Genomic DNA, 26065 nt, shown 5'->3' on the forward strand with positions numbered 1-26065 from the left:
CCCCACCCCCAACCCCCCACCCTGCACGCATGCGGAGGCTACGGCCTACCCCCCCCCTCTAGCAGTGTGCCTGTCGCCCATAACTCGAACCCGAAATTTAGAACAGAAAAGGGAAAAAGAAAGAAAAGAAATAACGTAATACATGGAAGTCCGGAGGAGGGCCACAAAGATAAAACCAAAACTACCAGCACATATCACTACGGCCGCCCGATCCCAGACCCCGCCACCAACACAATACCCATATTCACTATCCCCGGCAGTCCATCAGTATCCCAGCAGTACAAGCAAGAACAGTCCGAACATAAGAGGAGACAACCTCAACCTTGCCCCCTGCGATGCGAAGCAGCAACATAGTCCGGCCTCATGGTAGACATCTTGGAAGAGGCGAGCGAGCAAAGTGACCACATCCGAGCGGGGGGGTGTCCATCAAAGTCCATCCGACACATAGCCATGTAGATAACGATGGTACAGGAAGATGCAACGCCCTTCAGTGAACCACCAAAATCGGGAAGCCCAGTCAGTAGGAACCACTCCAGGATACAGGAGCAAGTCGTGCCAATCACCCCGCGAGGAGTCGCCAAACGTGGCGCCCGGACATTTTTCTCCAGCCACATCGCAGCTCCAGAAACTGCAAGCCTCCCCAAGGATGTAACAGCTGGCACCCTAGCAGCAGTAGGGTCTCGCACCCCCGTATGTCAATAGCAACCGGGGAGGAGGAACAGAAGGCAGAAGCAGGGTGTGGCATAGTGTCCTGCTCCCAGAGGCGTCCGTGGTCGGGCAAGGGTGTTGTAGATAGTATCCCATCCAGCCGATCCCCCACTTCGCGAGCAGCGGTACCAAAAGCCGCTCTTAGAATACCTAGAGCCCCCAAGATGTCGCCAATCAGTACCGGTGTATCAGGGAGAGAGGACACATTATTTCCACAAGGCAAACAGATGCAGCACTGTCCCGGGGGTCGGCCGCCATCATCCTCCATAGTCAGCTGGTCACTACGCCAACATATACCATGGCACAGCCCAACCGAGGGCACAGGGGAAGCACACTCCATGGCCACACAGTGTCGATGTAGTGTGGGCAGACGTCCGCGTCTTCAAAAGCAGCCCAGGAGCCGCCGTCGCAGGAGAGAAAGGCAAGCTGTAAGATGGCGCCCAGCACTACTCGCCAAGAAACAATGTATCAGGCATGCCGTCCCCGGGCTGAGGATAGAATATAATGTTGCCTCCGCAGCGGCGGCGCCCAGAGCCTGCGAAGCGATGAGGCAAGATGCAGGGTACAAGACGCGCTTGCCACGCGTAGTCAGCCGATTCCGATCCGCTTGGAAAGGCAGTTGTTGTTGTAGGCCGGGGCCGGCCAGCAAGAGAACAAAGACCCGGCACAGCCGCGCAGCGCCAGGAGGAGGCGGGGGCGTCTCGGCACTCTCGCTGCTGGGATCGAGCAAAGAAGCACATCGGCAGATCTGGGTTCGCCTCCTGTTTCCGCTACCGCAACTCGTGTAGAGGATGAAGAACAGGATGAGGCGGAAAACGGGAGAAAGGCGAGAGGGTCGGCGGAGCTGAGGGATCAGGCGGCCATCATGGTTTCGAGCCAGGCTCCTCCAAGGACTTCTCTTTAAACAATAAATTGGAATACAGGGAGGCCATAAGAACTTACAAGGCTGAAATTAAACTGACCCATGCCTCATATTATGCTGAAAGAATTTCCTTGGCAGCCAATTCCCCAGTGAAACTTTTCGCATAGCGAAACAATTACTTAAAGCTTCCTCACCCCAGATATACCTGATACCACTGACCGACGATAAAATGAACGTGCAGATTACTTTTATAATAATATTCAAACACTCTACTCGTCTTTTTCCTCTGTAGACAGTCACAACAACCCTCACCTAGAGGATATTGGTCCGCATAGCAGGGAACACTCCTTTAAGGTATTCCCCCTGATGGACTGTGAGTCTTTCCATACCCTCTTGGCACTCGTGAAGACCGGGTCGCCTAGAGACCCAGCTCTACCTAATTTCCTGAAGCAAGTGTCCATAACGATCTCCCCAATCATTCTGGATCTGATTAATGCTTCTATTTCCACTGGAGTTGTCCCACCTTCATGGAAAAGAGTGATGGTTAAGCCTCCTAAAAAATAGTCTTGACCCGGATCTCCTGGGTAATTATAGGACCATCTCGTATCTCCCAGGGATCAGTAAAATTGCGGAGAAACATGTCAATTTAGCGCTTTCGACTTTTCTAGAATCCCACAACCTCTTCCACCCCTCTCAAACTAGCTTTCACCCGCGTCAAGGAACAGAAACTACTCTGTCAGCAGTTGTCGAAGAGTCTAAAAAGATTCTTGATGCCAGAGGTTCGACAGCTGTCATCCTCTTGGACCTCAGTGCAGCCTTTGACACAGTCAACCAAATAATTTTGATCCATCGCCTCAGAAGTTTGGGTGTGACCGGAGTAGCTTTAACATGGCTACAATAATTCCTGGAAGAGAGTTCCTTCCAGGTTTTCGAGGGTGATGCTCCTTCAAAATGTATGCATCTCCACTGCAGAGTCCCTCAGGCATTGTCCCTGAGTCCCTCCTTTTTTAATGTTTATATGACCCCGATCGCGGAGATTGTGCTCCCTTTTGGGGTTCATATAGTGACCTACGCTGATGACACCCAACTGGTCGTAGCACTGAACCACTCTGATAACGCCTCTATCGGCCTCTATCCCTGTCTAGAACAGGAAGCTTAGTGGATAAACGACTCATATCTAAAACTGAATGGGGACAAGACTGAGCTGATGCTCCTTATAAATCCATCCCTCTTTAACGCTGCTGTAATGTGGCCTGCCTGCATGGGACCTGTCCCTGCCCCCAAGACCCAGATGAAGAGTCTGGGCATCTGGCTTAATCAAGACCTCAGCTTCATGGTCCAGGCACGGAAGGTGGTGGCTTCCTGCTATGGCATCCTAAGGATTCTCTGCAAAGTGCTCCCACTTCTTCCCTTTCAGACAAGAAAGCTTATGGTACAGGCACTTATTCTTTCCCACTGGACTATGGAAACACCCTTTACTTGGAGCCCTGGCCTCGACCTTTGCAAAACTTCAAACGGTGCAAAACTGTGCAGCGAGGATTCTTGTGGGGACCTCGAACCGGCAATCTGCAAAACCTGCCTTGAAGTCCCTCCACTGGTTCCCTGTTCGGGAGAGGGTTAACTTTAAGGCTATGTGTATCGCCCACAAGATGCTAGCAGGGAATGGACCAGCGATCAACCAGTCCATTGTCCAGCCGTACCTGGTAAATGGACGACTGCCCTCAGGCAACCTGCATCTGGCCATCGTCCCAGGATCAAGAAAGTCAGAAGTGGCGTTTGCTCATTCTCTCATAATGCTGCTAGGTTGTGGAACACCCTCCCTCTACACCTGCAGAGGGAACTCAGCCATCTTGCCTTTCAGAAACTGCTAAAAACTTGGCTCTTTGCTTAAGTGTTGCTACAATGTTCTCTCGGTTACAGCCTCAGCACTGGGATGCCCCTGGGTAGCTATGTTCTTAATAACTGCTGTTTAATTCATTCATATGGCAGTTATTCCTCATCCAGTTATCTGCCAGAGGGCTCAAGGATATAATAAAGTGCAAATGCTGAATAAATATATATATTAGTCAATTGAACCCATATGCCAATTATATATAATGTCCTTGGATCTAAATTATTATAGATGTTAAAGTGCAAATGCAAATAAATATAGATATGTAAAGTGTAAGTGCATATTTACATTCCTAAGTCATATGACTGCATGCAACCTTTTATAGTCAAATGGAGCCCATTATATGGCTATTATTCCTAATATGGGAATGTAGATATAGTGCAATTGTAGAGATATGGATTACATCTCCTTCCCTAGTAAAGTGCTAATATCAATATAAAGTGCTAATCCAATAATGATGCATAATAATTCCTAATGTGTTGTGACAGATATTTAGATCTCGATCAATATTCCATGTAGCTCAAATTCTTTAAATAAGATTAAATTGCCAGGCAGATGCCATGTGCAAATCACAAATATAAAATCTATACAACATATGTAATGATAATCTCCCCCTGGTAAGTTGTTTCAGTGCAGTATGTCATCACCAGATTCACATATCACGGACACAGTGATAATTGATTCCATACACAATGACAATCAAGTTCTAAAAGGTGCTTTGATAGCGAAAACCGACACACATCAATTCAAAAAGTCAGTTCTTAAATCCCAGGCCAAATGCAATTTGAAAATTCAAAAATGGCATCAGAGATGTACATGCAGTTCTGCATCAAGGTTATGCCCCAACTGTGTCGCTGTCCCTAGTAAGACAATCATCCTCTATTCACACTGAAGCATTTCAAGTTCTCTATTTTCTTTACGTGGATGGACTCTCACATGCTTCATGCCATAGTATTGTAAGGAAGGCAAATCACCCTGATGTTCTTCCCAAAAATGTTTGGCCCATGGATAAGCTCGGTCCATATGTTTAATGGCCCTGATGTGTTGTAAAACCCTGAATTTTACTTTACTAATAGTGCTGCCTACATATTACTTACCGCAGCCACATTGCAATACACAGACCACAAATCCAGTTTTACATGTGATCTTTTCTTTAATGTCGCAGGATCTGTCCTCATAAGTGGTATAAGATGTTCTATTTGATCCAAAACTGCCGGCTTTGCTTGTGGCACATTTCCTGAGGCCCATGCCTCTGTCAGTAAGGCAGTTTGTTTCTAGATTAAACATGGATCTTGTTAACATGTCACCTACTGATGGTGCTTTGCGATATGTAATACTAGGATATTGGCCCATTACATCCTTCAGAGGCTCATCCTGTTGCAGTATGTGCCAATTTCGTTTGATGAGGGAACCAATCGTATTATGTTTGATGTTATATTCCATGAACCTTATCACCTTGTCCTTTTTAGTCTCAATGGATGTTGTGGTCTCTTTTCCTTTGCTGTTAAAAAGCAGTTGCTGTCTGTCCTTCGTTAAAAACCTGGATCTTGCTTCAATAAGAACTTGTTATGGATATCTCCTCTCAAGGAATCTTAAAATCATCTGTTTTGCTTCAACCTCAAACAGTTCATCAGTGGAGCATTTCCTACGTGCTCTCAAAGCTGACTGTAGGGTATGCTCCATTTGAGGGATCGCGGATGCCCGTTGTTACCATGCAATATTGAATTACATGCCATTTTCTTCCAAAAACTGGTAGTTTGTATTGATCCGTCTCTGACTTGTAACTTCACATCCATAAAATCTATCTCACATTGACTGCACTTCATGGTCTGTTGTATGTTGAGCGTGTTCTTGTTCTGGAAGGATACATATTCACTTAATGATGTCTCATCTCCATCCCACAAAATAATAAAAATGTCATTTATAAAACGCACCCACATCATGATCTTCTCCGTGTGGTGCGTATTGTGGTCCGCCCATGCAACATTCCTTTCTTCACCAGCCCATATAGATATTGGCATATGTGAGGGCAAACGCTTTCCCCACCGCTGTATCTTGTTTCTGTAGATATGTCTTCCTATCAAAAAGGAACACATTATGTGTGAGACAAAAGGTAAGCATCTTGAGGATCATCATTGTGGGCACACTTCAATACCATGTTCATGAGAAATTGAGGTACAAAGAGAGCAAACATCCATGGCTACCATAAGATAGGTATTTCGCCAGGGTATATCATTAATTTTGGGTAAAAAATAATTTATGTCCTGTATGCAGGATGGAAAACTGGTAACATAGTTGCATAAAAACAAATCTAAAATTCTCGAGCTGTTCTCTAGTAATGACCTAATCATACTCACGATCCGCCTCCTAGGAGGATTGTTGAGATTTTTGTGGATCTTTGGGAGACAGTATATAACCGGTACCTTGGGAAATCAACTTTTAAGTATTGATATTCCTTTATGGACAGCAGGCCCGTCTCATTCCAATTTTTAACATATCATGATATTCTCTTTGATGACTCTCAATGGGGTTGATCTTTAGTTCTTCATAGGGGTCCTTGATTTTTAGTCATCTACTCATTTTTTCTGGTGCATTGATCAGTACTCATTACTACTATGTTTCCTCCTTTGTCCGAGGACTTCAAGATGATAGATTTGTTCTTTCTTAAAGCATGCAATTCCCGCCAGTCTGTTGGTGTAAAGTTGTTATTATTTCTCCAGCGTGTAGCTGTCCTCATTCTATTAATGTCCTCAATTAGGAGTTCATGAAATGTAGCCACCAAATTACCAGTTGGTAACTGTGGCATAAACTTACTTGCTGGCCTCAAGCCACTCTCAATAGTTTGATTTGTCAAAAACCCCCATCTGTTCTAGTTCTAAGATATTGATGTGAGTCACTGTCTGAGAGGGGCCACTGTTATCGCCTGTCCTGTCCTAGCTATCAATTTCCATGATCTCAGGAATATCCCCAATAGGCAATTGGGCAGTAAATGTATCCATCTCCATGGGGTTACTGGGGGATCTCATGTTCTTCACGGCAAAGTGTTTATGGAGCTTTAATTTCCGCTTGAATTTATAAGCTTCAATTATTAAATTCACAAAATCAGGGATCACTGATGGGCAAAACCTTGGGTCCAAATTTAAGATCTTTGTATGGCCTGATGTTAAGGGAACACCTGAGATATTTATAACAGTGCTTCTTCTACCATCTCATCACTTAAGGGGATTAATCCTCAGATTCCATTATCTGTTTCCTCTTTCCATCAACCTTTCCTCGTGCCCCTCTCGTTTTGCAGTGCCTTGCCACGGGCCCCGATTCTGCCCTCGACCTCTCTGGGGCATCACCATTCTCAACAACCTCATTTCCTCGTGAAAATCCAATTTCTCTCTTGGACCTTCATCAGCAGAGGAGCCAGGTTCTGAGCTCACATTTGTATCACTGGTCTCCTCTCTTGCTTGCCCTCTCATGTTCAATTTTTCCTTTGCTCTGAATGGTACATATTTCTTTGCAAACGTGTAAATCCTGGCGAAGTGGTAATCCAGTCTGTCTCTAATAAACTTATGGATTTTACGGGTTTGAGTTTCTTCCTCGTGTTTTTCAATCCGTTCTTCCATCTTTTTCAGTAATTTACATGTTGCCTCTTGTGTTTTCATGGTTTCAAGCTCCTTCAGAAGGGAGTCATTGATCGTAGTTGGTTTTTCCACACGGCGTTTAGCATATGTTACAAGCGATTCCATCAATTTGAAGGAGCAACCCTCTGTATTTGATCTCCATTCTTTGAATAGATCTATGTCCATATCCTCAAAGGTTGGCATCACAAAGATGCGTAAGCCACGTGGTATCCTTTTGCATTCTATGTATCTTATCAATGATGTAAATTCCCACAATTTCTTACATTCTGCAGTGCGAGGTCTCTCTAGTTCTCTTATGACAATATATGGTGTCCTTATAGCTGTCAATCTTTCTTGCTGTGGGCCTAGTGGGGTTGGAGCACTACTAAATGCATCCACTGCTGCCTTCTCCCACTTTCCCTTACGTTCTGCAAGTTTATTCTATTGATTTCCTAACAAAATGATCTGCATGATGGCATGTATTCTGTTGTGTTTTGCACTGCTAATGCACTTTTCCAAAACTGGCTTATTGGTTCATATATTCAATCGTCCAAAAGAATATATTTACTGAAACTCTATTCTTTCATTGTGTGGGTGTTGCATAATTCAGCAAATTTATTCAGAGAACGGACAATTTCCCAAGACTTTCTTTCCTGAATTCTCAGTAACCGTATATATATATCAACAGGTCGTCATCCCTTGCACTAGCTTCCTGTGCAGAATTTTTTTTAAAGGGAAATATATTTAAAAAGGATTCTTCATTCTGTCTCTTTGTTTTGATACCCCTCCCATCACCCATGTGTCCACCTGTGAATCCTTGCCCATCCTGAGAGACAGCCACTTGTTGGTTCTCAAAATATGTTTTCTTTTTAAATCATACTGTGGTATACTAGCCACCCATGAGGTAAATTAGTCTAGACTTCCTGCTGCCCATTGGTGCACATCAGCCACTGGGGTATGTTGTTGATATTTCTGCATACAGATTTACATCTTTTCATAGGAAAGGAGTGATGGGTAGAATATCCCATCCTCGTCGCCAAGTTGTTAAATAACGGTGCAGAAACTTGTTTGTAGAAACATAGGTTTATTTCTGAAACTGCTAACACCCACAACCGGAGCCGTTCAGTCGTGAAGAAGCCAACGTCCAGAATGACGTTCCTGGGAATCTTCACGACTGGAGGGCAGCATGCTAGAACACAGAAGAGTCACGAGCATTAGAACAACGAGTCGCGTAAATCCACGCGACTCCTAACAAAACATAAATGTAATAACACCATTGTCATTATACAGCAGTAGGCTAACATTTTGTTTTTTAATGGTTTGTTTAAGAGCAGCAGTACTCACATAGCATTGTAACTGCAGCATCTTTAATATTAGGTGCTCTTCATGGAACAGTGATGTGTGTGGGGTCTGTCTGTGACCAGAGCACAGAAGTCACATTGAAATGAGGGAACATGTCATTGAGAAGGGATTAGACAGCACTCTGTCTAGTTCTTACAATATGAAGCCCAAGGAGAAAGTATATTGGGCAAGTGTTGAAGCTGGCATTGAAATCCAGATTTCCAATCTGTATTTTTGTACTAATTACAGGTCAAGCACTGAGACTGGCATTGGAATCCAGATTTCCAATCTAGTAATCTTGGCCCGGTCACATCACATATGCTATATTTGCACAGCATAAGCGATAAGTCCTTGACAAATGTTTGTGCCATTCCAGATGCATCTGACGCATATCAAAGGCAGCAAGGTAGTGCACAGTTGGCATGAAAATGAAATGTCATATATAGGCTACAATGTGTATTTACACCATACACATATATGCTAAAAAACAAACTGGCTGCACAGACCACTACTGTGCTCTGGCTGGGCTGCTGTTTAAAAGCACTGCAAAGACTTGTAGAAAGCAGATGTTCTTTAGTATGTAGGTAAATCTACTGTTATATATTATCAAGTCCCCCGTAAAGTGCACCTTGTAAATTCGAAAGGCCGGGTGCTTAATATATGAAAAAGCAGCACACTACATATTTCGAATAGAGTACATGCACAGTGACTAGATTTCCAAAAACAGGTTTTACAGTATAGGTGAACCAGATTCTACATGAACAGATCTAACTTCTGACGGTGTATAGAGACAAGGTTGGTATTTGCACAGCGCAAATTTGGCACAAACTCTAATCTCCACTATATCCACCAGGATGCACCTTTATCTCAACCTAAGTTAGATTCATTAATTCATCAATATTTCACTGACTGTGAAGCAGCATTTACCCCACAGTAACAAAAGAGAAGGACGATTTTGCAACCAAGAAGTGTTTATTATTAAATTTGTAAAGTTACTATCTCAAATCAAAGCAATTAAGCATAAATCAATAGTCACCTGAATACAACATGTTGAGTGTAATCCAGGCAATTCAAATCAGCAAGTTAAAGTACATGTTTTTAAAGACAGCATATGTAAAATAAGGTAAAATTCCGTTCCCATAAAAGAAAACTACTTAATGCTAAACTAAGATTGTAAGTAAGTCGGGGAGTTTAGAAGCAGCAGGTGTCAGCGGATATAGCATCAAAAGTAGAACCAAATGAATGGTCCAATCAACAGAACAACTAAGGTATTTGCTCTAGAGAGTAAGTCTATATGCAAAAATATAAGGAGAATTGGGTCTTGAGATGTGCTATTCTAACTATAGATAAAAAAAATCAATTAATTGCTTTTACTAAATCTTAAGTGTAAAATAGCGTGTGCGCACATGTAAGTGGCGACGCATGTTACAGATTAACACTTCATTAAGCTCAAATATATGAAGGTTGCACTTCATACCTACTATAATATCTATTGTCACCTGGGAAAATGCTAACAAAATGTGTTTTTCATTCAGTTCCAAAAAATGTTATTTAATGGTGAAATTGGATTTTGCTAAACTTCAGTGGAAAAGTAGCTTTATATTGGACCCGATTCACAGAATGAACTTAAGACTCAATCCTAAACTTACTACTATTTTGGTATTCACAGAATGCACTTACTACTTTTGGCATTCACAGAATGAACTTACTCCTTTTGGTATTCACAGAAGTTAGGATTTTGTCTTAAGTCTATCTTAAGTCTGTCTTAAGTCTGTCTTAAGTTAGTCTTAAGACAAACTTAAGACAAAATCCTAACTTCTGTGAATACCAAAAGTAGTAAGTTCATTCTGTGAATGCCAAAAGTAGTAAGTGCATTCTGTGAATACCAAAATAGTAGTAAGTTTAGGATTGAGTCTTAAGTTCATTCTGTGAATCGGGCCCAAAGTCCTTTGCACAGCCTGCGCCAAATTTGGCTTAGACCCCGTTTTGCAAGCCATCTCACCCCAAGAGGCCCAATATAGATTTTTAGATGGAGTTAACAAGTCTGCCCTCATGACCTCTAGGACCTGAAAAGCCAGGGTATTTTCAACAACTGGCTACTTTTTAGGGATTAACCATCCTGTAGAGGTTCAAGCACAGTTGTCAGAACAAAGGACTGTCTTCACACTACCTCTTTTCATTTCAAGAGGCCATAGGTGGTGCCAGAATCAGGTACCTTTCCTTACCTGTGCCCTTCTAGACTTTCTTGCTCTGGTCAAATAAGTTGTAAAACTAGTTTTTCACTCTGACAGAAGGAGGAGACCTCATATAAATAGGGGAGTGGTTTGGGGAGTGTTCCTTCTGATGGAAAAAGGGAGAAGCCATTGTGGAAAACACTGTAAAAGGAGGTAGGCATAAGGTGAGAAAGTACGTAGCACTGTGTGAGTGAACATCTCTAAGCGGATGTATGACGTTACATCGCAAACTTTTTCAACGCACACCATTACATCGCAATTTTTACAACGCAGGATCCTTTACAACGGAAGCCTTTACAACGCATGACATTACATAGCAGATGCTATTACAACGCATGCCATTACAACGTAAGTCTAGGTAAGTATATTATTTTTTTAACAAATGTAATTAATAAATATTGACTTAATTTTATTTATTAAATACATTTTTTATTACTATATTTGTAAATATATTTAAAACATTTTTTTTAAATAGTGTAGGTGTATAAAAATAATATTTAAAATCCAGTTAGTGTAAAACCCAAACCCAGCCCTGAACCCTAAAAATACCCCTGTACCCCATAACCCAAACCCAGCCTGGAACCCTAAAAATACCCCTGTACCCCATAACCCAAACCCAGCCCTGAACCCTAAAAATACCCCTGTACCCCATAATCCAAACCCAGCCCTGAACCCTAAAAATACCCCTGTACCCCATAACCCAAACCTAGCCCTGGACCCTAAAAATACCCCTGTACCCCATAACCCAAACCTAGCCCTGAACCCTAAAAATACCCCTGTACCCCATAACCCAAACCTAGCCCTGAACCCTAAAAATACCCCTGTACCCCATAACCCAAACCCAGCCCTGAACCCTAAAAATACCCCTGTACCCCATAACCCAAACCTAGCCCTGAACCCTAAAAATGCCCCTGTACCCCATAACCCAAACCTAGCCCTGAACCCTAAAAATACCCCTGTACCCCATAACCAAAACCTAGCCCTGAACCCTAAAAATACCCCTGTACCCCATAACCCAAACCTAGCCCTGAACCCTAAAAATACCCCTGTACCCCATAACCCAAACCTAGCCCTGAATCCTAAAAATACCCCTGTACCCCATAACCCAAACCTAGCCCTGAACCCTAAAAATATCCCTGTACCCCATAACCCAAACCCAGCCCTGAACCCTAAAAATACCATTGTACCCCATAACCCAAACCTAGCCCTGAACCCTAAAAATACCCCTGTACCCCATAACCCAAACCTAGCCCTGAACCCTAAAAATACCCCTGTACACCATAACCCAACCCAGCCCTGAACCCTAAAAATACCCCTGTACCCCATAACCCAAACCTAGCCCTGAACCCTAAAAATACCCCTGTACACCATAACCCAACCCAGCCCTGAACCCTAAAAATACCCCTGTACCCCATAACCCAAATCTAGCCCCGAACCCTAATAATACCCCTGTATCCCATAACCCAAACCCAGCCCTGAACCCTAAAAATACCCCTGTACCCCATAACCCAAACCTAGACCTGAACCCTAATAATACCCCTGTACCCCATAACCCAAAACTAAATATATACAATTACTTAAATTAATTTATTTAATTTATTTTTAATATTACATGTTTAAATAAAATGACATACTTACCAATACTTACGTTGTAATGGCATGCGTTGTAATAGCATCTACTATGTAATGTCATGCGTTGTAAAGGCATTCGTTGTAAAGGATCCTGCGTTGTAATGGTGTGCGTTGAAAAATAATGCGTTGTAAAAGTTGCGTTGAAACGGTTGCATACCCTCTAAGCACTGATAAATGCATAGAATAAGACAGGCACCTGTCCACTTCCTCGGGACATTCCTGGACATGGTAGCACTGTGCCTCAGGAAGAAGACGCTGTGGGAAGAAAAAAGAGTAAAGGGGTCCTGACGGCGATCTAGGACCTTTAACAGCACTGCTTGACAGGTGGTTGGCATCTTGTTTAACTGCTCAAGAGGCACAAAGAAAGCAGCCTGACTTTAAGGCTGATCAATGATGAATGGATTCTGAAAGAGCCCTGTTTAATGAGAGTGCTGCAGGAATGACCAGGATGAAATGTCCCAGCAGTTGGAGAAAATTGGAACTTATTCAGTTTTTCCACCACCCAAGGGACAAGGTGCTAATTCTTGCCCATTCGGGGCACAGGCACTCTTTTTTTTTAAATTGGTTGACGAATTACTGTTTTGTCGTTTCTTAACTTTCAAATTGTTGGTGACGCTTCAAATTAACTCTCAGTTTTCTTTGGAATTACCAGTTGCTAGCTCCACAGCTTAGCAGTTTAACAAAATTTCAATGAGATTCTGTTGCGACCTAACATGGGTGTGTTTATTAAGCTGGTGAGGGTTCTACCTTTCCAAGCTATTAACCCAATTTCTGACTGTATCCACATCACATTATAGAAATGAATACAGAATCTTGTAAATCTAGATTTCAGGATACAGTGGTCTATCACTAGAGCGTCAGCCAAATTTATCGTACCTCACATGTCAGACTATGGGACTGTAGAAATTGTGTAAAGACAATTCTCATGGACAAGGATGGATTCTATATCAGAGAATGAGACAAAGTACTGAAAACATCCCTTTCCTTTCTATCATTTTTCGCAAGTCCCTTTTCAAACCATTGTATCTTGACACGTGGAGTGAAAATTGTTTCAATCTGGTGTCAGCGTGTAACACCGAAAGCCAGCTGCGAAATATATTTACTCAATGCCAACCAATGTTTTATATTATGTAAGGAGGAGTAACTGCCAAATTATCTTTCCAACCGGTAATTGCCACTTTTTTCATTTTGTTACAGTTAGGCAGAGTACAACTTCAGTCAGTATGGTGTTGGAAGTATGATACATGTTACAGACCAGAGTTTTCCATGTTAGGAACATGTTTTGGAGACACAGTAGCAGACTCTTGATCACTGATAACAGTGTGGCACTGGCTCTCCAAATGAAAAGTTGAGGGATCATCAACATTTTACATTGCTTCACACTGACTGGGTGACAGGCCATGGTATACTTGCACATTCAAGTAGGAAATCCTTGCATTTATCACCATTGGTCGCTAGGATCAAGTGCCCACATGCATCAAGCATTTTTGGAGTCGCAAACGGTGCGATTCCTTTAAATCATCCGTTTGCGATTCCAAAAATGCTTTTTGAGATGCATCATTTGTTTTTGTTCAAAATCGCTAATTTTGCGATTTACTAAAATGCGATTGCATTTAAGGAATCGCAATTTTGCGATTCCTTAAATGCAATGCATCATTCTTTAAAAAATTGCGAAAATGAAGATTGCAAGTGCAAATTACCACAAGGTTGAACCTCGTGGTAATTTGCAAAAAATGTTTAAAATGCTCAAATTAGCATTTTAAACACTGTCATGTTACAGACACACATGTCCTTAGGACATGTGTGTGTGAAACATCCATTTGAAAATACATTTCAGGGGTGCAGGGGGGGGTCCTTTGGACCCCCCCTGCACCCATGGAATGCATCAACACTTTGCGAATTCCAATTTGCGAATTCGCAATTACCATTGATTCCTATGGGCCTTTTGGCCCATAGGAATCAATGGGAATTGCAAAATTGCAAATTGGAATTCGCCTAATATTTGCGATTCGCTAAAAATTGCGATTTTTACCGAATCGCAAATATTATGCACTTTCAATAATGCATCCCGTTTTGCGATTCCTTATTTGCGATTCGGTCAAAATCGCAAATTTGGAATCGCAAAACGGGAGTTTGATGCATGTGGGCAAAGATGTTTATGTATATTAAGTTAGAGTTAGATTTTCTCCCATCCTACCACTCCTGTTTCTCTTGCCGCATCCTTTGCACCAATCTGTGCCTTTTTTAAACAACAAATTTAATCAACTCTTAGAGGCAGGTGCCTGCTTACATTTCATTCAGATGTATACAGCAAAAGGAATGTCTGTTCAACACAATAATCTTCATCCCTAAACATGAGTGCAGGTTCAGTGCCACCCGTCTGTAAGGGCACAACAGAAAATAGTCCCATTCCCAGCTCACCAGCATTTGTTCCAAAAGGACCTGAAGTAAGCACCCGCCACAGGGAATCCAAGTGAAATCAGTAGCTCACTGGAGATCACTCCCATTCAGCCGTCAGGGGCACCAATTCTGGGGCCTGAGGTTTCCTTCTTAACATATGTGAGGAAGGTGGTCAAACCTTGTCATAGGAAGGAAGTGTATCTATAATAGTGGCTGTAAGCCTCTCCATTGCCTGGACCATCCATACTTTTGACCGCCACATGCCAACTGTTGGTATGGTCGGTCCCCTGCATCGCTGGGCCGGCACTAGTTGGGCTGCTGGAAGTAAGTGAGCCAATAGTTTGTTTGTGGCAGAGGAGAGGGGGCACTATTCATCAATGTCCATCTTTCCTAGTAGGACTGCCTGGGGTGTCATCAGTATTGTTATATTGGTTATTTGCTTAATGATCGCTAATACCTGTGACCAGAATGGGATCAAACGAAGACAGTACCACCACATGTGCTTGTAAGTACCTTTCAACCCACACCCCTGCCAGCATTCTCTTAGCTAGAATTGATCGCCTTCAGCTGAATTGGGGTGAAATATGACCTAAGCATGACCTTAAAGGCATTGACCCTGTGTTGAAACTAAAGAGTGGATTTTGCGCTTCACTCCCTTCAGATCAGGATCCAATCTGCCTCTGTCTTTTCGAGGTTGAGTCCTTCCGACCATTTATTGGTGAACGCGAAGTCTGATCATGGAATGGGTTTGTCCAGCCCTTTGTAGAGTCAAGATATTGGAGTCAAGTTAACATCTTGGCTGTGTCTCCTTCGGAGAACATAGTCTCAATTTTTGTAACCTCTCGCCCCAAGTGCCTGAACGGCTGGCTGTTGAGACCAGTGTAAGAGTTGTGCCATCCTGTATAGATCCTTGGGTTGGAGGAAAAAATATATCTGCGCCTTTTTAATTAAGATCTCAACTCCTTCGAAAAGACCATGCATAACTGATGCTCCAACTGCTAAATACCCCGTGCGAGGAAATCATCAGTAGTGCATTCATAATCCTCCAGTCAGAATATATTAGTTCACCAGCAGGTGATACATTCTTCTTTCTTTCAATCCCATTCTCCTCCTAGCAGATAGCCAGCACAGCGCTGCCTGCTTTGAACAAATCACACCTCTCCCCTCCACACCACATGTATTGTATCTTGTAATATGCTTACAAAGAATCACTTTCATTCCACCTCAAAACTTGGACTCCTGTTAATGTAGGGAAGAGGATTTAGTCTTACGGCTAGAGCGATTGCCGTCGAAGCTGGGGAACGGGGTTTGAGTCTCGGCAATGACGCTCAACATCCTGTGATTCTGGGCAAATCACATAGGGGCAGATGTATCAAGATACCATTTTGCACTTCTCAAATAGCGATTGTTAAGGAATCGCTATTTGAGAAGTGCAAAATGGTATGTATGTAGAATTTCGCTATTTATTAGCGATTCCTTAAAATTCCTTAATTACGATTAGCAAATTGCTAATCGCAATTAAGGAATAATTTCCCATTCATTTCTATGGGCCAGGAGGCCCATAGGAATGAATGTAAAATTATACTCAATTTGCGATTAGCAATTAGCTAATCGCAAATTGAGAATAATTTCAAGGGTGCAAGGGTGTCTTAAGGACACCCTGCTGCACCCCTGAATTTGATATGTGTACGCATATGGCGCACATACATGCCCTAAAGGCATGTATGAGCGTCGTATGGCACCTTTAGAATTTTAAAAAAGTGCTTTTTTGAAAAGAATTCGCCAATTACCACCAACTACAAGTTGATGGTAATTTGCGAATTCTTAGTCAAAAATCGCAACACTGAAGTGCTTAATACATTTCAAATAAGAAATCGCATTTTGCCATTTCTTAAAAGCCTCGCAATATTAAGGAATCGCTAAATTTGCGATTCCTTAATATTGCGAGGCTTTTTGCATGATACATTCCAAATCCCGTTTTTTTTGTCGCAAACTCTGCTATTTTCCGAATCGCAGCGTTTGCGACAAAAAAAACAGATGATACATCTGCCCCTTAATCTCCATGTGCCTAACAAAAAGGAATGTATCCTCATGTAACAAAACTGGTCCTATGTAAAGCGTTCTGATACCCGATATCTTCAGGTCTAGTTTGCGCTATATAAAACTAAAAAAAAATAAAAAAATAAAAAATGTTTTTTACCAAATCATACATCGCAATACTAGGTCGTACTTCAGGTCACATATTCCACACCATCACCAATAATTCGACAAGAAATGTATCCTCTCAGTAGAGCAATGTAACTCTACCATAACCCTACTTGCTTCATGTGTAATATTACTTTAAAACATATTCCCATTGTCAGAACCCGTTTCAGAGGGCCACGGTGCAAGCAGGGGTTACCGGGCCCAACCATGGGGTTTGAGACCTTTTGCTTTCAATGTCTTAGGGCACACATTACTATAGATTCTGAGCAACTGGGCCAAGTACAGTCCAGGGCTCCTCAGGGGTAGTTGTGGATAGAGGGGAGTGAACACAGGCTCACAACTCAAAATCCACGCAGCAGCAATAAATCATTTTTCACCCAGATACTCTCTTTTATGAAAAATGAGAAGTATTTTCTTTCTACCTTTACCAATGCAATGGAAAAATATGACATTCACCCCTGAGGTTAGGGCTGTGGTATTTCATTAGGCGTTCCCCCTGGTCCCACTACCTCTTCGCTTCTAGCAGTAGTGGTTATTGCCCCTTCCCTAAGGTAGCATCCAGGGTAAGCTCTGCTAGTAATCTGAGTCTCAAGAGTTCAGCAAGAGTTTTAAAGTCAATAGTGTTCCATTTCTGCAGTGCTAATCAGCAGCAAATTTCCTCAAGGCCAAAAGGCCCGCACTTCGCAGGATCGGACCAACCGGAGTTTCTAAGTGCACTTTTACACAGATGCTGGAGCTGCAACAGCAAATTTGGGTGAGTTTGCTGCACGCAGCCCAAGTGGGTTGTACTCATCAGTCGAAGAGTCCTCACACGCTGTTGCAACTCAGCAGTGACAGGAGGTTCGATGTGGCTCCTCTCTGCAGGGTAAGTCTTTGGTTCCACTCGTGATGGGGAGGTGGTAATACAAAGCTCTTAGTGCAAATATTTCATCCTGGGCAGGTGCCTGGGCTCCCACAGTGGCTGACTCTTGGTGACGACTTCGACCAGGTCACATAACTTGCTAATCCCAGTAACCTCTCTGGCATGCAGAGTCACTGTATCCTTATGGTACATAGGCTCCGGCTCGATCGACATAGTGTGGTCCTCAGCGGCTCACCGTCATGGCACATGGAGCGACAGCCCACTACCGCGCATGAGCTATGGCCCTTACCACCCAGCAGTCTTCTCACGGTGGCCCCTCCTGGGATACTGGGTCGCCACTGCCCACTATGCATGGTCTATGGCCCGATTGATGCAGCAATGCATACAGTTACATTTATGGTGGCCCGTGTCGCAGTGGCTTAGGGATGTGGGGGAATGGTCCCTAGCGGAAGAAACATTCATGCAGAGCGTGCGTAGAGATGTAAAGCTACAAGTCGACCTGCTTGCGTGGAGAATGATGCGAGTGGTGGGAGCGACCGCTGAGGATTCCGATGGCACTAGTGCGGAGTTGTTCACCCCTGAGGATACAGGGTCTGAAAGTGAGGGTGGAGGGGAGGGGGAGGGAGGGCAGTGATTTGGGGTAGTGCCTGGCCGTCCACACACGTGTAAGATACATTTTGGAGAAGTTGTCTTTTGATCCCTGAAGGTTTCATTCCTATTCTAGTTAATCATTCCTGTCTTATCTGCCACTAGGAGTGCCATAATGAGGTGAACGAACTGTATACACATGTCTTATTAATTGATGCCAAGGTTTTGGGGGGGGGGGGGCTTCTATTGGGGAGTAACCTGAATAAAAGAAAAAGAAAAGCAGATCAGAAGATCCTGCTGTACAGTTGCATGGCTAGGTTCTTCGCCAGTTCTGGAATGCTACCACCTACCGCCGCCCGGCCTTTGGGATTTGGGCTGATGGGCCGTGTGAAAAGTTACCTGTAGCTTGATGGAATGTCGTTATTCTAATGGAACTGTCGGCGCAACTGTTTGTATGCTATAACTGTCTGCGACAAAAATAAAGTTAAAAAAAAAAAAAAAATTATGGTGGCCCTCCTCTAGCATACGAGGGTCACTGACTTCTTTCTGCACATAGGCAATGATGACCTGATGGGTGCAGCAGCCCTCTCCTCACACCTTGAAAAGAGAGTCCACTTGACAGGACTCCCCACTGGCCCTTCATCTCTTTAATGCTCTTCACTTCCTCACAGGGAACAGTGGTCTCAGCAAGAAAGCAGGTGGTGGTACTCAAGACTCCAGGGAAGGTGGTCTTGGATTCCCTGGGTGATGTCCCTTCACCCAGCAGAGAAACTAGCAGACCTTGGCCCCCAGTCTTGGTTACAGTCAGAAGTCTTTCAGAGCTTCCATTCTTCACATAGACCTTCTGACAGCTTGGTAGATGACAATTTTTCAGGACTCAAACTCCCCTTCTTATAGTCCTTTTCCAGACACCAAATGTGATTTAGAGCCTGGGCCCTTGAAGTTTATGTTGGGGGTTGGCTTCATTTGAAATAACTGCTCTCCTAATTTCTTCTTCCTCTTGAAAGCAGCCTGTCACAGCAGGAACACCTCCAAAGCTGATAGCCCCACAACACAGGCCATGGGAGTGACAAGAGTTAACACCTTGATGTCACCCGCAGTAATATATGTTTTAAAAGGCTAGCCCAAGCCCTATCCATACTCTTTACAATTCTCTTAACATCCCCATCTCCTTCTTGAGATGTTCCCAGGGCCCTTCTTTATGACCACACTGGCTCAAAGAGCACTATTTGAAGTGTACAGGGAAAGCCTGGCTCTCCTCTCGCCAGTTTGTGTCCCACCCAGCTTACAGGAATGCAGTAATACAGGAATCTGTCTGGGGGATTTCTCAAACTCCTCATGATTCACCATGCAGGATTGGGTCTCCCAAATTGGGACCCACAGTGTGCTATGTTTTGTACCATCCACATTCACACATGCACCCAGTGCATGTATATAACCTACACACACTGTACACCATGGTATCCTTCATGTACTGTACCACTCATAAGCACACATACATCTATCAAATGCAATTACCATGCATGCACTGTACAGCACTACATTCTTTAAATATCGTATCACTCATAGGCAAACATACACCTAGCACCTGCACCCACTAGGCATGTACTGCTCAGCACAGCATTATCCGAGTATTGTTCCCTTCTCTCACACATATAGAGCCAGCGCAGATACACCACTCATGCGCTGCACAGCACTACACACAAAACCAATGTATGCTAAGAATGAGTTGAGCATACAGCAGCAGAACTTTGAAAATTAGTGAGCCTGTAGGCCTCACTCCAATGACACAGGCTAACAAGCATTTGCAATGCATTAGGTCTCACCTTTGTGAGAGTTTGAGCTATTGTCATTGTAAATGACAATGCCTTTCATTTATGTGTTTTGAAAACCTGTAAGTGGTCCATAAACACACACTTTGTACTAATAGCCGGCATAAAGGAGGCTCAGTTACCGCCAGCCTTGCTACTCGTAAGCAATGACTATAAGTACAAAGTGTGTGTTTACGCACCGCGTCCATGTATTCAAACCACATAAATAAAAGGCATTGTCATTTACAATGCCAATAGCTCAAACTCTCGTAAAGGTGAGACCTATTGCATTGCAAATATTTGTTTTGGTAGGCACAGGGAGATTAAGTGATTTGCCCAGAATCACAGGATGTGGACGCGACCCCAAGGCTCGAACCTTGGTTTCCCAGCTCCAAAGTCGGCAATCTAACTGTCGGACCACATCCCTTTTGTTTACGCCATGTGTGTTAGTCTAGTAAGGGTGGCGGGGTTTCCATGGCCGGTTTTGGGGGTAAGCGCATTCGGCGGTGCATGCGAGTAGCTCGGCGATGGTGAGGGGGACCTGATTTGCTCTGAGGTGCACTTAAAGGTGTGCAAGAGTGCCACCCATTGCGTGGAGATGCAGCGCTTACGAATGCCTCAAACTTCTTTTTGCTGGAGGGCATCTTCTTCTGACGCCAACCATTTAGAGACCGCGCCTTTCCAGGCTGCTATTGGAATTCGCCAGTGCAACGCAATGTCACACTTTGCTAACAGTTTAAGCTGTTAATTGTTGTGAAGCCACCCCCTGATAAAGAGTAATACATGAAAGAGCCACTAAAGTTATGTATTATCTGGCCTGTTGCTTTTCTGTCTGTTACGACAATGAGCTGGTCCTTGGACCCTTGAATTTGGACCCTAACCTGCAGTCTGTATTGTATTGCATTGTATTGTATTTACATTTGTAAAGCGCTTACTACTCCTGTTCAAGCATTTTACACCGGGCAGCCTGCTGCTCAGGAGTACAACGTTACTGGTTAGAGGGAGGAGGCATGTAAAGGATGGAAAGTAAAGTGTGGGTCATTTAAAGAAAAGGAGAGTTAACAATCCAAAGATTTAAGTTAATGTCAAAATTATCACGCCAGTTGGAGGATGCTTGACTAGGAAGGGGGAGGTCACCTCATCACTAGCGGACAACATGATGAGAATACTCTGGACACAGGGATTACAAACCCTCTCACAAAATGACTGCAGACCTTCGATCAACACAATTGCCAGGTTAGTCCTTAACCTCCCACGCCAAGCCTACATCACAGCACACATTAAGAAAATCCACTGTCTCCCAATACACAAACATGCACACTTTAATCTCTGTACCCACACCTACCCAAACATTGGAATGCCCTACCCCTCAACTTAAAGACCAGCTCTTCCGTGTTCATTTTTAGGAGGAATTTTGAAACCTGACTTTTTAATCTATAGCCTCTGCTCTAGATACCATAACCATACCTCTGCTGTGCTTCCAGCGCCATGACGCCCTTGGGCATTCAAGCACTTTATAAAATGTATTTTATTTAATTTACATTGGACCTGCCTATCAGAAGAGCCGCATTCACTTCCACCAACCTTCCAGACATCTCTTCAGATGTCTCACTACCACACCCCCCAAACATACAAAGCTGAGTAGAGGACAGGGCATTGTAGTACCTGGCTCTTAAAGCCTGGAACGACCCACCACAACACATCAAAGCCTCCTCCTCTCGTCTTCACTTTCGCAAGAAGCTGGAGACCTGGCTTTTCGAGTAACCCTCAGGGCTGGCCTCCTACATCTGCTACAAATCGACTCGATACCAAATGCGAATCACAAGTCCTTTTGTTCCTTGTCTGCTGCTATTTAATGGCTTTTAAGACATTCGTTTATCTACTGTTGTGTACGAAGGGGACCGAGCACAAGACGGGTACCAGGTTGTCATCGAGGACGAGAAGCTACCTCTAAAGTAGTTGAAGTGCTAAGAATCAACAAAGGAATTCGATATCAAATGTTTTCCATAGTTAAGAGTTGCACAAAACATGTATTACACACAGACAATTGAATACATTCAATATGTCGACCCTTGAATTGTGAAAATTTCGGTTACATGCGCCATAATTGGAACTGTCCTCGCCAGGTCACAAACATGTCGGATTCAGACACTGAACTCGCTTGGCCACGTTGCCAGTTTTGTCCAGAGGGGGGTGGGGGAGTGCTGTCAGGGGAGAGAAGGCCTGCCTCTATTGTGTTGGTGACATAGAGAGAAACGTAGGGGCTTTCAGGGACAATGTTTTACCCCTATTTTTTATTAACAGGTATTAGGTGGTCTAGAGGGGCTGTAACTTTTTGGACTCTGCAACGAAGCCTCAGACGACGGGCACAGTAAACGGGATGGGAAGTGGACGAAGAAAGTGTAGAAGATTTGTGGTAGCCCCAGGGGGCAATATCGTGTCATGCACACTGAAATGTCACATAGCTTAATGGAAAATGATCAGTGCTAGGCCCGACAGCTGCTCCCTGGGAACCCACTAGGCCGGTGACGTGGCGAAGGCAAGGAGGAAGAAGATGCAAACACAACAGGTGATGGACCGAATGTGGATCAATGTCACACACTCACCCCAGTCCAAAGATTTGGGCCCAAATCCATCGTTTTTTTGCACTCCACACCACCCTGGGTTAGACAATGGCGATATGCAAATCAGCTCTGACCCTGTGCCCCATGGGAACAGTCCAGTCCGAACTACAAAAGCCATGTCCTTCCCAGAACGGAATCAAGCATCCGAGGACCGGACCGGTTTCGAGGTAACACCTCTCATCAGCCCGGCTAGCTTGACTCCAGTAGTGTGGAGTGCCTGGGACCCACGTCTGGGCATCCCCAGCGCACTTAGGGCGGAATATGCAAACACAACAGGTGATGGACCGAATGTGGATCAATGTCACACACTCACCCCAGTCCAAAGATCTGGGCCCAAATCCATCGTTTTTTTGCACTCCACACCACCCTGGGTTAGACAATGGCGATATGCAAATCAGCTCTGACCCTGTGGAGGAAGAAGACGCACACAACAGAAGCCCGTTACCGCCCCACACACATTTATTTCAAAACCCACTCTCAACCCAGTTAAATTAAGCAGGGGAGCGGAGAGTGTCAGGTGGTGAAGGTCCAGAGTATGAAGAGCCCAAAGCCCTCTGTACAGGCAAGGAGGAAGAAGACGCACACAATGGAAGCCCGTTACCTCCCCACACACATTTATCTTGCAACCCAGTTCTAGCTGTGCATGTATACCAGACATTGAACTCTCAGTCTCAGCAAGACCCCCATTCTATGTACTCACGGGTCAGTGCTGGCCGTGCTCCAAGGTTCGCAGACACCAAAACTCCGCTCTCTCGTACTCTTCTGACGTCACTGACTGCCGCAGGACTGACCGAGCACCATTTACAGACAAGCGCTCGCCAGGCGGCCACGGTTTATTTTTGCATCACGCTTTCAAAAGTGAAAGCAAGATGCAAAAAAACAAGCGGCGGAGCTTGTCTTTATGGAGCCATGTGTTTGAAACACTTGACCCCATAAAGATAAGTAAGCTTTTACGCCAGAAGGAAGGCAGACGAGCCTGTCCAAGTGAGACGGCTCAAAAAGAGAAAAGAACATGTCACAGGGAGCTCTTTTCCAATGGCTGGCCACCGTTTAGCATAAACGGTGATGTCAGCCAATGGGAAAGAGGGCGGGGCTTAAAGGCAGATACTGAAGCTCCGTAAAAACCTTCAAATCTCACCGGCGAGACTGCGCATGTGCGCAGCCCACGCAGGCGAGACCTAAAAAGGACCTGTTCAATTCTACTGATCACTACAGGGTATGCTACCACCACTGCACTCGTTCTGCTTAACTCCTGGTGAGGGCAGTAGCCTCTCACCACTATGAGGGCAGCGCTTTGGGTGCCCCTCTCGGTCCAACAAGAATGCAATCCGTGAGACAGGCCTATGTTATGGAACACACACATGATCTGCGTTTGCCTATAAGAACAAAAATCAGCATTAGGGAATCCAGACATCAGTACAGTGGCCAATTAGGGCAGGGTTACACGTCGATTACCATGTAGAGAAATTTTCCGTCTTAACGCAAATATATTATGGTAGTAAAATCAAATCTCCTTCCGACCTCCATAGAGGTGAGGCCTGTTAGACGACCACACTCCTAAACTTTCTTCTCTTTTCCTCAACAGGGTGGAATTCCAGAACAAGTTCTATGTCGGGACTGGTTACAAGTTTGCTCCATTTTCATTTCAAGCAATCCTGGAAGGTACTGAAGATGAATAATCTTACAGCAGCTGCAGACAATTTCCTCTTCATACGTCATGTTTTAATTTATTTGAGCCCGTGATTTTACAGGATGCCTCTTCCTCTTGAGGTTTGTTTGGGGCTAAGGCTGATGGGCCATGTGGGTAACAGGAGGAGAGAGATGATTAGTATCCATGGCATAGCAGAATCGAGGGATTAAATTCATGAAGTGACAGTTACTCATTGCAAACAGTGGATAATTTCTGGGGATGTGTGTGTCCTTTTGATTGGCAACTCAAGATAGTATGTCATTTAAGATGCAAATCAAGTCTGTATTTTACTTTGGATGCTCCCACTTTTACAAATCATTCGACCCCCCCAAGCCTTTGAGTTAGTGGAATTTGTTGATGCTTGACATGGATCTGGCTACGCATTTCTGTACTTTGTTTAACTTGAAGCAACATAAAAAAGCATTAAACCAACTTGTAAGTACAACTATGAGTTAAGTTTGTTTTGTGGGAGGAAGATTTTTAAAAAATGTATTTGTTTTTCATTCTTGTGTACTCATGTACATGTACTCCCTCTATAGCACTGTCCTTCCCCAATCTATGCAATTATCGGAAATACCATATTAAAGAAACACTTAATGTGAACTCACTTTGAAGAATTCTGTTTCTAAAATTGTACTTTACATTACAAATTCTCTAATACAAACCCAATGTAATGATTTCCCTTGTGGGGAAAAGACTTTTCACTCTTCCTTACCAAAATGAACTCTGACCTTACTGCTAGCTCTATCCTACCCTTTACACTATCCCTCCCTTGCCCTTTTTGAAACACTTACCTCTGTATAAAATGGAATAATGGAAAATATATTGTGTCATTCTTTTTTTTTTATTACTGTAACTTACAAAATTAACTCGTTGTTTCCACTATTATTAATTTCTTTTCTGTTTGAATATTTATTTATACAATATTGTACATAACGGTACAATCTCTTTTTAGGTACATAATCACCAACCAGCAAAAACAGTGACAGTAAACAAAATTCAATAAAAACTGTAAAACATTGACTGACTTCAATTTCAACTTGGCAAATCATATTTATTGTGAAGTAAAAAATGTAATGCTTTTTTACATTTTACAGTATTCCAAATGCCACTTTCCTAACTTTTAACTACTATCGTTGCAGCGATCTCCTTTCATTTTCTTTCTAATTTCATAGCCAATAATATAGCAATGTGCCTAGAACTATAAGGCTCAGCAGGGTTTCACTCGGGCTTTCTAAAGAATTCTATTGAAATCTAATCTATTAAGTAATTTTTTTTCTAAATATTTTCATTTGATTTTTGAAGACAGACTTCAACAAGGCATGCACATGCGCCCATGGCAAGCAAGTAAACAGTATGGGAAAGCACAAGTGCAGCATTAATCATTTCATAATCATCATTACTGAGCTGGGGACACATCGGCAGGCAGTGGGAATCTGGCAGTATTGGGTATTAGAGTCAGATATATCATTGGCTTTGAGCCGATGGGGCGTCATTTCCCTCGTCTGACATCTCCAAATCGTAATATTTAAGCCACCTGCCCCAAATCTTATAGAATTTGTGTGAGCACCCTCGATTTTTATAAGTGACTTTCTGCTGTCATGTA

At 43.5% G+C, this 26065-nt stretch overlaps 1 protein-coding gene across 1 annotated transcript in view; it reads left to right on the forward strand.

Moving 5' to 3' along the window:
• LOC147734659 (V-type proton ATPase 116 kDa subunit a 4-like) overlaps positions 1 to 25280 on the forward strand; it is a 222762-nt gene extending 197482 nt beyond the window's left edge. Inside the window, exon 20 of the mRNA XM_086952957.1 lies at positions 24355 to 25280. Within this exon, the coding sequence (XP_086809083.1) occupies positions 24355 to 24448 (94 nt within the window). The 3' untranslated portion in view covers positions 24449 to 25280. The remainder of the gene's footprint in view (positions 1 to 24354) is intronic.
• The last annotated feature ends 785 nt before the right edge of the window (positions 25281 to 26065 follow it).

This window comes from Lissotriton vulgaris, chromosome 1_2 (genome assembly GCF_964263255.1).
Source record: "Lissotriton vulgaris chromosome 1_2, aLisVul1.2, whole genome shotgun sequence".
NCBI lineage: Eukaryota > Metazoa > Chordata > Amphibia > Caudata > Salamandridae > Lissotriton > Lissotriton vulgaris.